The 15,458-nt window shown below is 40.2% G+C and overlaps 2 protein-coding genes across 18 annotated transcripts in view; one reads left to right on the top strand and one right to left on the bottom strand.

Annotated features, from left to right (window-relative positions):
• PKD2L2 (polycystin 2 like 2, transient receptor potential cation channel) overlaps window positions 1-13,385 on the top strand; it is a 33,078-nt gene extending 19,693 nt beyond the window's left edge. For 3 of the 4 annotated variants that reach the window (XM_083728489.1, XM_083728491.1, XM_083728490.1), the window contains 6 exons: window positions 2,377-2,478; window positions 5,138-5,214; window positions 6,404-6,458; window positions 6,783-6,862; window positions 7,967-8,087; window positions 13,156-13,385. In XM_083728489.1, coding sequence (XP_083584615.1) covers window positions 2,377-2,478; window positions 5,138-5,214; window positions 6,404-6,458; window positions 6,783-6,862; window positions 7,967-8,069 — 417 coding nt within the window. In that variant the 3' untranslated portion in view covers window positions 8,070-8,087; window positions 13,156-13,385. Of the gene's footprint in view, window positions 1-2,376; window positions 2,479-5,137; window positions 5,215-6,403; window positions 6,459-6,782; window positions 6,863-7,966; window positions 8,088-12,489; window positions 12,529-13,155 lie in introns of all 4 variants that reach the window. The other variant, XR_014561593.1, reaches the window with a different exon arrangement.
• Window positions 10,693-15,458, bottom strand: part of FAM13B (family with sequence similarity 13 member B) — a 55,386-nt gene continuing 50,620 nt past the window's right edge. For all 14 annotated transcript variants that reach the window (XM_083728389.1, XM_083728397.1, XM_083728386.1 and 11 more), the window contains 2 exons: window positions 14,840-14,941; window positions 10,693-13,352 (listed from right to left, as the gene is read on the bottom strand). In XM_083728389.1, the coding sequence (XP_083584515.1) occupies window positions 13,235-13,352; window positions 14,840-14,941 (220 nt within the window). In that variant the 3' untranslated portion in view covers window positions 10,693-13,234. The remainder of the gene's footprint in view (window positions 13,353-14,839; window positions 14,942-15,458) is intronic.

Consider the following 15,458-nt stretch of genomic DNA (forward strand, 5'->3'; position numbering starts at 1 on the left):
GGCCCTAGAAGTATGTAACAACAACAACAACTATTATTATTATTATTATTATTATTATTATTATTATTATTATTATTATTGATATGCTTCCCATCTGGCTGGGTTGCCCCAGCCACTCTGGGCAGCTTCCAACAAATTAAAACATTAGACACAGTAAAACATCAGACATTGAAAGCTTCCCTATACAGGGCTGCCTTCATATGCCTTCTAAAAGTCAGATAGTTTATATCCTATAGAATTGGCCTGAGACCACTCACTTACAGAAGTGCAATATGGTCTACCTTCTGCTGGAATTTCTTTTGAGAGATACATTTGTAAAGCACTGAGGCATGACTTTAAATTATTCTGCTGTTTAAGCATTCAGGGCTGACACTTACTTCAGCAGTCCTTGCAGTGCTAAGCTTAGTAATGGTTTGTTAATGAGTCAGGGAAAAAGGAGATGTGGCAAGGAAGCAGGGATGCAACAAGAGGGAGATTGAGAGATGGTAGACTGCAAATGTTGTGGAGCAAGGAGCTAATTTTAGAAAGGCTTACCATTCTTATTTGTCTATTCCCTCAGGTTTAGTGGGTAAAGTTAGAGAACTCGAGGTGGGGCATGAGTTTTCTTTTTTTATACTTTGTTTTGATTATGTTGCCCTGCCAATTTACTGTGATAAACCTTGAATACTGAATAGCAGAGCCAAGTTGCTTATGTAAAAGTAGGCATGATTATAAAATGTAGGTGCACACTTTCATATTTGCCACTGGGATGTTAGAAGATGAGAAAACTAAATCAGTCAGTCATCCCAACCTTATTTTTCCCAAATAGAGGTTTGTAAAAAAGGGGTGCTTTTGTTAAGGCTGCAGTCTTATGAAGTAAGCCCAGTTGTATTTCCATTGTAAGCCTTTGCTTACATCCATGCTGCATCTGACCTACCCACTTTCCTATTCCTGTGCATACCTGGGGGTCTTTTTGCACACAGATAGCACACAACTTTACTTGTAAGCCAACTCACAGCCTATGCTGAGGGGCAGGTTCAAGCACTTAGTCTGTCATCATGATGAGCAGCAGTGTGACATACTTATTTAATTGGAGATGGTTAAGTACAGTGGAATAGGGGATGCGGGTGGCGCTGTGGTCTAAACCACAGAGCCCAGGGCTTGCCGATCAGAAGGTCAGCAGTTCGAATCCCCGCGACCGAGTGAGCTCCCGTTGTTCGGTCCCAGCTCCTGCCCACCTAGCAGTTCAAAAGCACATCAAAGTGCAAGTAGATAAATAGGTACCACTCCGGCAGGAAGGTAAACAGCGTTTCCATGTGCTGCTCTGGTTCTCCAGAAGCAGCTTAGTCATGCTGGCCACATGACCCGGAAGCTGTCTGCGGACAAACGCTGGATCCCTCAGCCTGTAAAGCGAGATCAACGCCGCAAACCCAGAGTCGTTTGTGACTGGACCTAATGGTCAGGGGTACCTTTACCTTTAAGCACAGTAGAATACAGAATGGAATCTTTTCACCAGTAAAACATCCCTGCCCCTCATTTCAGGTGGCATGGGCAGTGTATCTTGTAGTAGTCATCCAAACATCATGAGGAAAATTGCAATCAAGTTTGATTTGACCTCATTAAAGGTAAAGGTAAAGGTACCCCTGCCCGTACGGGCCAGTCTTGCCAGACTCTGGGGTTGTGCGCCCATCTCACTCAAGAGGCCAGGGGCCAGCGCTGTCCGGAGACACTTCCGGGTCACGTGGCCAGCGTGACATCACTGCTCTGGCGAGCCAGAGCCGCACACGGAAACGCCGTTTACCTTCCCGCTGGTAAGCGGTCCCTATTTATCTACTTGCACCCGGGGGTGCTTTTGAACTGCTAGGTTGGCAGGCGCTGGGACCGAGCAGCGGGAGCGCACCCCGCCGCAGGGATTCGAACCGCCGACCTTTCGATCGGCAAGTCCTAGGCGCTGAGGCTTTAACCCACAGCGCCACCTGCGTCCCAATTGACCTCATTACTAAGGTGCTAAACATGACACAAAATTTTGAAGTAAAATCCTCATCAAGGGCGCTAACCAGCAATTGATGTGCTCCCCTTGGACAAACGGAGAAAAAAATAGTGGGTGTAGTCATCATATTAATATTGGAACTTTGGAAGGAGTTGTAAAATTAATAAAAGCTACTATTAGCCACTATCTTGCAAGCTTGGTGAGTTGTCTTCGATTATGAATGTACTAATTTTTCTTATTCACTGCACCTTGCAAATATTGTTGACTCTAATCGCTGCTCTGTTGTATTGACTAATCTGGCATCATTGCTTTTGACTATAATGGATCCGATTAAATAACCATTGAGACCCCTTCCTGTAAGTTCAGCCTCTGATTTTGTGACTCAAAATTCTTTCTCTTTTGCACAGAACATGTTCTTGGCAATCATTAATGACACATACTCTGAAGTGAAAGCTGATTTTTCAGTCATCCCAAGCAGAGAATTTGAGATCAGTGATCTTATTAAACAGGTAAGCACCTATAGGTGTTTGTTCATATTACCATTGTCAGCAACAAAATAATGGCTGCTTGTTAATCATATATTGGCTTAATAGGATGAGATGTGAAGAAGTTTCATTTTGTACCTGCAGCCACTTTGCTGCTCCTTTTGTTAGAGCAAGTAAACAAGACAGGAAATCTTTCCATCTCATCCTGACTGGGAAATTAATGGTTAATGGTTTCAGGACGAACAAGTATATTAAGACTCTCATAATGGTTTGGAGTGGTTTAATATCCTGGCTTGTTCCAAAGCTATCATGAGGACAAAATGGGAAATTATAGTTAATGGAAAATTTCCTGGCTTATTTTCTGTTCACACAAAGGGAAGAGCTAAGTGGTTGTGTGTGTGATCAAAAGCTTGTTCATATGTCAGCTTAATCATGTGACTATATTAATCATAGATAATAGAATCTATAATGAGTAGTTACTGACTACTTGCTTTATTCATAAAGTCCTTTAAAGGATCAACCCGGTACTACTTCCTATAGTTCCAATTAACTGAGATGCAATTCACTTGGCTTCAATGGGTCTGTGGTTCCATAGACAATGAATGGGGTTTTGTCACCTCATTGTTTGGGTTGCATCTCCTAATCAAGGAGTCATTTCTGGTTGGCTGCATTTGTGAGGCTGGGAAAAATAAGAAAGTCACCACATGATTCCAACCTTATCTTCGTATTTAGGGGCTCAACCATCCCTACATTGGGATTATGTGGTACACCTTTAGTGACTTGTGAAAACTCGTTACATCTCTTTATATTACCCATGTCTTCTTTTTGACCATATGATATTTTTATGCAGGTTACTAGCAATGCCCCATTTGGTTGTGCAGAGCCTGGTGATAGGGAGAAACCTGTGTTTGGTGTGGCTGATGAATATGTAAATCTAGTTTCATTGAGAATCTCATGTGAGATTTTCTTATTTAAGAGCAGGGGTTTTTATCAGCCCCTCAAGTCACTGTTATTTATTATTCATTTGCCAGGTGTATATTTGCAGTCACTGCATATTCAGAAACTACAAACACTTTCTGCCTCATGCTTGTTCAAAGCCTGATTAATCCCAAATTCACTAGTGTAACATAGTACCTAATTTAGCTTCCGTTGACTTTTTTTTCTTATCCTTATTATTGGGATTTTGAAGAAAGGCTGCTTTATTTTAAGCAACCGAGCATCTAGAGGATGAAAACAGAGTGCAGAAATACACATCCTGTGATAGGATGTTCAAGTGACAGGTGTCATAATTTCTAACATCTTGAAATAAAAGCATTCCCTCATTTTTAAAAGCCAAGGATTGCTTATTGCTCAGATATGATCATGGGGAAAATATTAAGGAGGCTCATTTATAAAAGATACCATGGACATTTCCAGTACATAGAACTCCCACCCAAGTTTATTAAAGCTGTTTTTCACAGCCCAGCCTCTATTTAGCACTGAATGTATTGAGACAATGGTTTTTTATAAATACATACAACAACTAAAATCTGTGAGGACAGTTACAAGAATGGTAGCCAACTTTTTATTCCACCCCCCATACAATTTTATTAAAGTTTTTCCATAATACAATAAAAGAAACTAATTAAATAAAAACAATAACAATAAAAGAAAGATAAAAGAAAATGCAGAGTCCTCTCTCAAAGGTAGCTCTTAACCCTCACATAGAAAGTGGTAGACTTTCCCAGCTCTCACCAGGGAGCTTTCGTTTTTTCTCCTACTGTCTCACCCTGGCAGATCTTCCATTCCCTGCCTCTCATTCAGGGCCTTCACAGCACCATCCATCACCAAGAATGGTTTCCAAGGTTTCCCCCCTGATGTTTCAGTTGTGTCTTTTTACCCAGTATGCCGCTTAAAATTAATCTCCTTAATCACTTATAAAGAGAACCACTTTTTTTGCTTCTGTTTTCTTCCTCACAAGAAATTTGTGTGTCCTAAGTTGTGCTGGAGACAGATCTGAGTAAGTGTTACCTTTCATAGTATAAAAATAGACGGGAAGAGGCAGCTTGCTTGTTTGGCACAGTAGCCAAAGATGGTGCGTACTGAAATTGTTTTGCATTCACCAGAGTTGCATCCAATTTAAGGGTACAATTCTCTGTCCCCGGAATGGCATCCCAGTGGCTATAGAATTTTATAGCTTTGACTGTATCTGGGCAGAGCAGGACTTCAACTATTCCTCCTCCAACAGTAGGAAGGTATATATCTGTGGATCCAGGAAATCTTTGCATCCTCTGAACCCAAATCCTTTCTGTTCCCCTGCTATGTGCCCAGGATGGGTTTGGGGAAATATGTCAGCCCTCCAACCAGTCCCATCGTTTCTACCCTCACCAGCACAAAACGGTTGGGACTCAGGATTTGATGGGTCTATGTTGCCCCTTCTCATTGGTTTCCTCTGCCCATCTGCCTAACACATCAGCATTCCCTCTTAAGACTCATATATACTGCAAACTTTGAGGCTCCAGCATCATTTTCAGCTTTCACTCTTTCCCCACTCAGTTTTGCTTAACATCCATTTGAAAAAGTTTTTGACAACTCAGAAGCTTATTCACTATTTTGTGACATTTCAGTGAGATATAATGAATATATTGCCAAACTATGGTTTTGGGATATCCACCTAACAGTGCTTTCTTTATATTATACTTAGAGTTACAATAAAGCTCTAGTCAAACTCAAACTGAAGAGGCAGACATCACAGACAGAAGACTTGTATGGAGTAAGCAGGTAGAAATCACATGTACACCTCAGTTTTCAAAACCTTGAAACCAAAAAAGTATTTGCTATGTCAGCTGTGTTTTTCAAGCTTGCAATCAAATCTAATACACTATCAAATCTACTGTGCACCCTAATTTTCATGATGTAATTAGGCCAAAAAAGGTGTGCATTACATTCGAGTAAATACAGTATATATCCCATATACTATTTAGATAGAAAGAAGGCTCACAAGAGAATTCCGTTGCTGTTGCAGCATATGGTAGAATCCATGTTCTGTTGCAGTCAAATGGCAAAACTGATTACAGTGCTGCTAGACTGCATGTTAAAGTTTTGAAATAAGGGGGTGGGGAATCTACTCCCAGTCCTGTCACGTGTAAATTTAATGTCAATCAATCTAGATGTTTCCTGAAATGTATAGCCATTGCCATCCTATGTCTGTTCTTATCTCTTGGTTGAATATGTGTTATTGAAAATAGTGTTTTCTTTCTACCACATCTTACCACTTCCTTGGCTGCTGTATGCGAGGGGCAGGGAAATACTGAATGGCAATAATAATCATGTCATGCATCTTCTTTAACTAGATATAATTGTGATGTGGGAGGAGATGTGGGTGAGCAGTGGGGATAACTTTTTAGGACCCTAAATTTATGGAGCTTTGTTCAGTCATCCTTTAGCCTCAATTGACTGATTAACTGCATTCAGGCTTTTTGGGAAGAAGTGGGGACTTAATTCTTTTCACACAAAAAAGATCTACATTTTACACCAGGTTCCATTTTGTAGTTTGCTGACATCAGTTTCACTCAAAGCTGTTTCACAGCAGCGAGGAACCTCTGGCCCACAAAGGCTGTTTTGAGCTGGTGTTGCCCACCTCTTGCTCCCCTGAAGTCATATGACGTGAGGTGTGGGACTGATAAAGCCATGAATGCCAAGGGACTGTCGAGAGAGCACACTAAGGTGTGTGTTCCTAATTGCTCCTTTCCTGTGGGACTTGCATTTAATGCTGTATTGCGAGCACTGCTGCCTTTTACAGGGATCTGATCACCCAACATCATAAGATATTGGATGATTGGCCTATAGTGTGTTGGCCACTGCTTGATCCAGCCTACTGGACCAAAATGGTTCCCCACCCTTGCTGTATCAGGAAATGGCCATAATATGGACTGTAATTGTGTACTGTGTTTTATTGCATGACAATTAGAAGCTCCAGGACAGATGTGAATAAGAGCCTCTCCAGAGTTGGTAGTTTGGACAAGGTAAGATTCTTCTGCTCTAAAAACTTGATGCTGAATTCTTCACACAAGACTACGGACACGTTCCCTCTCTTTTTGGCTGTGCTCTGGTGGAATGTAGCATTCATCTGACACTGCACACATTCTTTTCTTCAGGTAGTGTGTGTTTGTATGGATCAGTAATAGGAACGTGTTTTAAGGACAGAAAATGCCTAGTCCTTTCTTCTTTTATACTTCTGCACTTTGTATAATGCAACTTGAGCATGTGAGCAATGCAACACGTGAACATGGGAAAGCGACTTAATGATGGCTGTTTTTCTTTGTGTAAACAATATTGTGTTTCTACAGGATGTTTCCAGGAAACGGAAATCTTATGGTAGCTCATCCGCAGGACTTCAGAATGCAGTTTCTTACTCTGAATTTCAAAGGTATGCTGCTTAGTGTCATAATCACTGTTGTCTTCAACCCTTTCAGACTGGGATTCATGTTCAGGCCAAACGTATTGGAGACCCACTTGTTAAGCCCCCACCCCACCCCAAGGAAATGCTGCTCTTGTGACCCAGCTGAGTTCAGGAGGGGAGAGTGCTCTTGTGCTCGAATCCTGCTTGTGGGTTTCCCACAGGCAACTGCTTGGCCACTGTGAGAACAGGATGCTGAGCTGGATAGGCCATTGGCCTTAGCCAGCAGAATCTTCTGATGTTCCTACATCAGATAGTAATCCAGTAATGGGGTCATGATACACCAATTGAAAACTAATGTATGAAGAGACAGTGTGATCCTCATTTGGACAGTTTTCCACCCCAAACAACTTATTCATTTTAAAAAGCGTGCTCCTGATGGGATCATCTGAACTACCCAGTTGGAACTCCATAATGCAGCTGATCCCTGCCCAAGCAGGGCTGCTTCAACGCTTCTCAAAAGCACTGTTTCACATAGCCACCACCACCCCATTTAAAAGAGAAGGGGGGCAGCTGCTTCAAACAGTGCTTCTCCTTTCAGAGGTCCATGGGAAGTTGATCTTTCCCAAAGGTAGCTACTTCCAAAAGTAGCTGCTTTCTTTAGCTGCACATACTTTGTTCCCAGGAAGGAACAACAAGTGCACCCAAACAGCCCTTTTCAGTCCATCCCATGTTACTCCTTTCAACGTCTGATTTGGGAAGTGGAAATGGGCTGCAGGGACGGTGTCAAAGAGTAGCACTGGGAAGGAGAAGTGGCTTCCATTGGACAGGAACCTATTCCCCCGCAAGGCACACTCCTACTGCCCATCAGCTCATGGGTGGATTGGAGAGCACCTTGCTAAAGCAAAGGAACCACCAAGAGCCCACATTAAGCTCCCAATTGTTATTTTGAAGCCCCACCCTCCACGTAACATCATGTAGGATCTCAGGTATAGAGCAGGTGGGTGTGGCTTCCCAAAAATGGCTAGTTGAGCCAAATGAGGAGGCGTGGCAGGCTAAAAATGATTCTAAAGCCCCACAGATGAGTTTTCTGTTTGTACATTTTGTTGGATTTTGATTTTTTCCTTGTTCTAGACTTTCCAGATATACAGCAGAAATGGAGAAACAACTGAAAGAAGTGACCTATAAGCTTGACATGCTTATGAACGCTGCTCCTAAAACCACAGTCTCACCATGAAAGCTACAGTAGGGAAAGGTAAGAGAAGAGAGCAGATTTTACAATTGGGACCCAGTCTGACTGAAACCTTAGATGCAACTTCCTATGCCTTTCAGAAACAAGTTTGCCCAACTTGTCTCAGTATTTGTATAGCTGCAGCACTGGGAAAACGTTCTAGACTCTAGAATGTAGATGTTGAAAGGAATCCTTGCCCAGCTTATGCATTACCCCCTCCATTCAAGTGGCATGCCAGTTGCTTGGCTGAACACCACATAGATTCTGAGAAAAAGCTACTTCATAAAGTTAAAAAAAGGAAAGTTCCAACCAACCAAAGTCTAAAGATGGGGTTGCCCAGGAGCTATGATTGCTTGCCTCCTCCTACTAAATGTAAGACAGAAGAGCTGCTTTTGGCATAACTTATTTTGTCAACAGTAGCTTAACAGGAAGTGAGAACTGTAGGCATGTTACATAGCCATGAACATATGCACTGAACACCTCCACCTACTGTTTTATTATGTGGCTGTTTGGGGGCACTGTACTTAAACCCAGGCAATCAGGTTGCAGCTGTGGGAAAACACATAAGAATAGAAATGTTTTAAAAGATAAGGCAAAAGTGTTTTCCTTCATTCTTTAGAGTAGCATTGGATGGGCAAAGAATAAATCTCATTTTGTAACTGCTGCGAGCAGGCATCCCTCCATGAATACTAAAGAAAAATGTAGACAACACATTAAGGCTGTCAAATATTATAGGAAACTAAATATTCTATATTCCGAAGCCATTTTGAAAAAAATGATATATCCCAATCCAGAAAAGGCAATTCAGCCACTTGCCGCATACTTCTCAGAAACCATGGACATACCTTAGAATCCCCAAGATCCCACTCCCCAAATTCATCCTTTAATTGGTTTTACTTCTGAATGTAAGAAACAATTTTTAAAAGTGTAGAATTGCTAATGGGAAAGTCTTTTGGAAGGCAGTATTTAGAATTGCTGTTCCCACTACACCCTTGTTTATATGTTGCCCCCCAGAGGGTTGACTATGGTGGCTGGCCTTCAGCAAAAAAAAAGGTTAAGCCTGCCGTAGATACACATCTGAATGTACCTTCAAATAAAAATGTTGCTTTCAACAGGACACATTCATTGCAAAGTTCATCACCCCCAAGTCAGCACAGCTCCAGGTTTGTGTCTGCTTCCCACTGAAAGTAATGGAGTACTGTGTGTGTGTGTGTGTGTGTGTGTGTGTGTGTGTGTGTGTTTGTCCGCCCCCAATGGTGAAGTGATCTGATTTACACCCCCAGCTAGTGTTTTCTGGACCAGGGTAAGACTGGAGAAGTCAGCTGCTAAAGATAATGATGATATTTATTTTGTTTTGCGTTTGCTTACATTGTTCTGAAAGCTCAAGCAATTTAAAAGTGGATAAATAATGTAAGGCAATTTTCATCATTTAGAATATCCTATTTACCTCAGTAACCAAATGTCACCTGAAAAATAATGCCTCTGGATATCATTCAAGCTTGAAATTTTATCCCCAGGGAAAGAAGGCACACAGCCGTAATACAGTCACTGAGAATACCCTTCTCTGTGCCCTTGCTGGTAGTGCAAAGAGGATGCTCTCAGGTACTTGTAACGGTAGCAGGGAGGTGTTAAGTATGAAACAGTGCATTTTGCACTAAAAAAAGTCTGTGTCAATACCGCTTATTTCCTGTGACGTATGAATTAAGGAAATTTACAAACATTTACTCCTTGCAATTAATTCTGCTCCTATAGACAAGGATGCTCAGAGCTGTGGGGGGGGGGGGGGAGTAGAGTTTTTTATTAGTGCATTAGCATCAAGGCCATATTGCATCAGAAACTTACTTCCTGCAGCCATCTCCCAAGCTTTCTTTTGTTCATGGAAAAGGACTTTCTTCTGGCAACAGCCAGGTCCCATTTTTAAAAGTGTGAGCAGCTGAAAACCATGGTTAACAATAAAGGAACCCTAGAAGGCTAGTAATACATACATGGCTGAGACCCTCCCTTTAACAGGTACTGCTAAATTCTACACCCAATCAGCATCTTGTTTTTAGTTCTTGAGGGATTTTTTTTTAATCCTATGTTTCCCAAAGCTCTTGCAACTGCACCATCATTTTAGATGGATCAGTTGTTTTTACTGCAAGCGATATTTCTTTGTGGATCAACAGAGGGCTCCAAGAAGGATGTGTTGCCTGCCTTGCAGCTCAGAAACACAAAACTGCACTTCAATGCTATTTTCTTGAACAGCAGAGAATGGATCTCTGTCAAGTATTAGAACATATAGCAAAAGGTGCATGATAGTAATAACAATAACTTGTTAAGGAACAGTCTAACATGAAGGTTAATGGGAAAAACAAGACCAAAAAATCAGGTGGGAAGGAAGGACCTGCTGGCAGGAGTACCCCCAGATACTGCCCCATACCCTTGAGACAGAGAAGAAAAACGGCACAGCTCGCCAAAACAGGATGGACCTTGGAACGCTCTATATATCCACATAGAAATTAGCTTAACAAATTCAGATGTGGGAAAAATCAGGTTTGTAGAACATAAGAATAACCCTGCTGATCGTTCTAGAAGTATAATATAATAAACTGCTTCCACTCGGCAGCACTGTAAAAATTAGAAGAGTGTGCACAATGAATATATTTATTTATTTATGGGTCACCTTTCAACCTGAAGGCCTTTAAAGCAGCTTACAATGTAACAAGATAAAAAACACAAGTACATGCTTGTTTCTGGTGAAACTGCAACTACCATCAGTTCTGAGACTCTAAGCCAGGACTACATGTTAAAGCCAAACAGTAGAATTATAGGCAACAGCACACAGGATTAAAACAAACAATTGTTAAAACCTTGTTTAAACGCCCTAGAGTCAATTAGGAGAAACAACACATGTTCCACACACACACACACACACACACACACACACACACACACACACCACAAACACACAATGGAGTATGACAATAAAAGATCCTTTTATTATAAAAATCTATACAATGAAATGCCAGACATAGCAATCATTTATATCTGGTTTATTTATATATATATTTATATATCTATATATCCACATATAGTTTTTACTTATACCAAAGTAAAACTATGTTATATCACAAAATGCCTAACACTACCATTTATTGCTCAATAAGATGGCACAACACACACTCTTAGCATAACTGATGCCATGCTAGCTACGATACTGAACAAACAGCCAAACACTGCATAACACACAAAAGCAGCTGTTAATTCTGAAGTGGAACCAGTCTGATCACTCACTTTATAAAAATATTGGAATCATATAGATTTAAGCATTATAAAGGAGGAATATATTATTTAAAACATTTAAATAGTGCATATTGACATTTTGCATGTGGTATATAAAACATTCATGTACAACACTGTACAGTACACATAAGTTTCAATGTTTGGGTGCACCTGTGTCTGCAGATTGATAGAAAACAAAGTGAAGTGTACATTGCACAATGGAGCTGAATAAAAGCCACAGATGATCTCCAGATTAATTTCCAAACTTGTAATTCACTACTAAAAAAAACCCTTCTAGTTGTATAAAAAGGCAAAGCATTTGAATATAATCTCATTTCAGTGCTCTTGGGTTCCAAAATTACATGCCTATAATCACAGTAAAAATAGAGAGACATAGCAAACAGGCAAGTATGGAGTATTGAAAATCTACTTTCTATCTATTCCATGTTAACACACTGACCTGATGAATTACATGCTAGCCACTTACTTCACAGACATTCATTTTTTGGTCTTTCAAAAAGCAATGAGAATCAATATCTGTGTTGACATTAGCTGTTCATAACACATGCAGCAAATAGGCACATACAAAAACATGGCCACAGTACAAAAGATATCAAAAATGTGCCAATTTCAACATTTAGGGCTCAGTCCAGTTGTGCCACAGATGCAGCACCCACATGCAAAGAAATCCCATGACACTGCCCTGTTCCTCCCCGTTCAGTGTGCGTACCCTGGCACTCAATTCATCAAACCATTTTTAAGGGCCTGAGGTACAGTGTCTGCACACATGCCATAAAGACAGGTGGTAAAACGGTGTCTCTGACCTTTGATAATCTCTCTATGTGCAGACTGTATGTCCACAGTAGGCTTGGATAGAGCCTTTCAGACTGCAGATTTAAGTGGGGCGGGGAAGGGATTGAGAAGAACCATTAAAGGCTACTGTCATCTATACTAGGCAAAATAAACATCACAAAAATGTTTCAATTCTGAAGCTTCATCATGCAATAACCATATGATATCTGCTTATTGCCACAAACAAATCACTTTTCCTTCCATTTTTACAACAGTGACATAGCAGAGAGGCTTTTCTCAAACTGTGTGTCTACCTTGAATCCATCACACTAATGATTTTATTTTAGCCCTTGGTAAGATATGCTTATTTCAGATACAACAGAGCTGAGCACAGACACTCTCCCATACAAAGGTATGATGCAATATCCATTTGAGATCACACACTAAATCACCATCAGCTGATAAATTGATAAATTAACAGTAATGCAAGTCTTGTAGGCAATATGTGATATAAATGTTCAGGTTTTTCCAAGTTTTAAAAATACAACAAGCAAGGTCACTTTCTGGTTTGTCCATTGTAATCTGAAACTGAAGACCAAGGAGCTTTAAGTTGCAAATATCTACAGACCATAAACCATTCTATCATATGAAAAATGTCATTTGAAATCAAACAGAGTTATTCCGCAGCGGTCCTCTGAAAGGCATTTCAGTTCAGTTTGGTGTTGAAAAACACAGTTGTGTTCTTAAATTTGCTGCCATTGTTCCCCAGCATAAAAAGGCAACAGAGAGAGTTCAGTACAACACTAACAAATGCAGATGAAACGAAGTTAGAAGGTCCAGAGTTTCTGAATGGTTCTAGTTCTACAGTCTTTTGGGAGGAAGATGCATTTTTAATTAAAAGAAACAAGGAAAATGTTTTCTAAAGTTGGACAGAGCAGTCTTACTTTTTTAAAGTTTTTTGTTAGCTTTCTAGATAGGACCTACTTGCCTTTCAAATGTGGCACCATAAAATGTACAAAAAACTGCATTCTTTCAACAGCGCAAGACAAAAGTGAACACCTAACAGTACTATGGACATCATAAGAAAACAACCTTTCACTATTATGAAGAAACTTAATTTATTTTGAAGAATCTTGTTTGCTGATAAGGACTTCAAGAAGCCGCAGTTTGGCTTTAACTTTCTTGTACTCTCTGTACTCATCAAGCATGGGAGCACGATCTTCTTTCTGAACATTTCTGGAAAAATAAAGCCAATGCAACATTTAACAATTCTGACCAATTTTGTTGGTTTGAAATAGATTGGGGATGCATGCAGGCTAGAGGTGTTTCATGTTATACTGGTGAACTGGAGGTAGTGCATCTGTCATCCTTGACCCTGTGCTTCATTCTAAGCATTTTTAGGCAAAAGCTTGTATTTTCTGAGGTAAGTACGAACATCAATTCATGGAAGGAAGCTAGTAATCAGAGATATATTGCTTCTGAACATGGAGGTTACATTTCTATCAAATAATAGCATGTGATAACAATTTATAGTAGTAACAAGAAAAGGAAATACATCTGCAGCACTCTACTCATAACAGTGAGTACTTCATTTTATCTGTTGTTCTCATAAGGTTTTACAAATAAGGGTTTTTTTTAAAAAAAAGGTTAAAAACCCATTTAAATGAGTAAGAGTAGCCAAGCCTACATGTTCAAATTCCACCCAAATCAGTGCAAAAATGCCACAGGGTGGAATTCAAACTAGTGCTAATGAAATTGCATTGTAAGCATAAACATTTCTGCTTGCCTAATCGAACTGTCTCCTCTGTTTGCATGCTGTTCTGGGGCTTCTTTCAATCTCCCCAGAGATTGGGGGGCGGGGGGGAGAGAAAGGGGAGAAAAATATATTGTGCTGTCTCCTACTAGTATAGGTATTTAGTTGAATCCAGTACATAACGTTTAACAAGGCTGCACCGTCGTCATAGCAAAGTTGAGAGATGCAGTTGACAGTAATATTGAAGTTCTATTATGCTACATTTCTCAGTATCTTTATGGAATGTAATGACTTATTTGATTGGCAAACATTTGATTGGCAAACAATGAATTTGAAGCCCCCTCCAGCTTATTTCACAGAACCTATTTCTTGCTGAACTGAGGTAAAAATGGCTAGAATCCAATGGGAAACATGTACTAAATTTTATAATTTATTTTAATTGGCTATATTTATACAAATATTCATTGAAACCAAATAGTGTGGCTGATGATCCTACTAAAATAGATGAACATTAGAGGCCACATTTGCAAAATCCAATCAAGGGACCCACTGTTAACCAATGTTTCCTGTTACAAGTAAACATAGAAGCTATGGCTTCCAAACAAGCCAGGATATAAATCTATGGTTTAAAGTTGGTTTATGAATCCTGATTTGTTTGAAAGTCTTAAACCAGAGTTCCTAGTTTACACTAGTTTACACTATAGCTAATGTAGAGCTATAGTTAACTGTGGATTCCTTGTTTTCCCACTTGTACAAAGAGAGAAGGCAAAGGGCTGCATGCAATTGCATAAAGCAAGTGTATCCTGGCTTAGTAAGAGTCATGTGAACGGAGTCAGTGTTACATTGTCATTTTTAACACTGTACATTACTAATATAACTAATGCCTTCACCAACAAACACAATTGCACATTTGTCTCATCTTCATTATGAGTAAACTTCTGTGCCTACAATCACTGTATATTCAACTAACCTTCCATTCTGCTGATAAAACCCTTCTTCAAATTCCCGTAGAGTTTTGCGCAATTTCTTTTTTTCAGCTCTGGCTTTCCAAAGTTGCTCCAATAATTCAGGCCTATAAAATTATTTAAAAAATGCATAGGGTAATCAAAACCATCATGGATATTCCACCCATCAACAAAGCAATAATATCAATGCCCCTTGTGCAACATTTTCCAGGTGCCTGACAGCCGGCTGCAGCACTGTGTATAACATAGCTGCTTTCTGCAGTCATCAGCTATGCAATCAAGTTCACAATAGGGGAATGGATTGGCTGTGTGATGATGTTTCCCATGGGGAACTCGGTCACACAGCTGATCCAGCTGCACCTCTGCTTGCCCCACACCTGATGTGGTTTGGGGAGAACAGCCTCTCAGGTCAAACTGGGATCAGAGCTGGGCCAAATCTGGCCCATGGAATCCTTTGGTTTAAACAACTAAGTAAGTAAAATGATTTGGCTGACCTGTTACAGGAGGACATTGCAAATGAAAACCCTTCACTGTTCCACCTCACACCCCATCATGATCCACAAGTGTTTAAAAAAAATAATCAGCTGTTTTGATTACAAAGCTACAATTGTTGTGTGGTGCTCA

The sequence above is a fragment of the Podarcis gaigeae genome, assembly GCF_964106915.1.
Source record: "Podarcis gaigeae genome assembly, chromosome: 2".
Lineage (NCBI taxonomy): Eukaryota > Metazoa > Chordata > Lepidosauria > Squamata > Lacertidae > Podarcis > Podarcis gaigeae.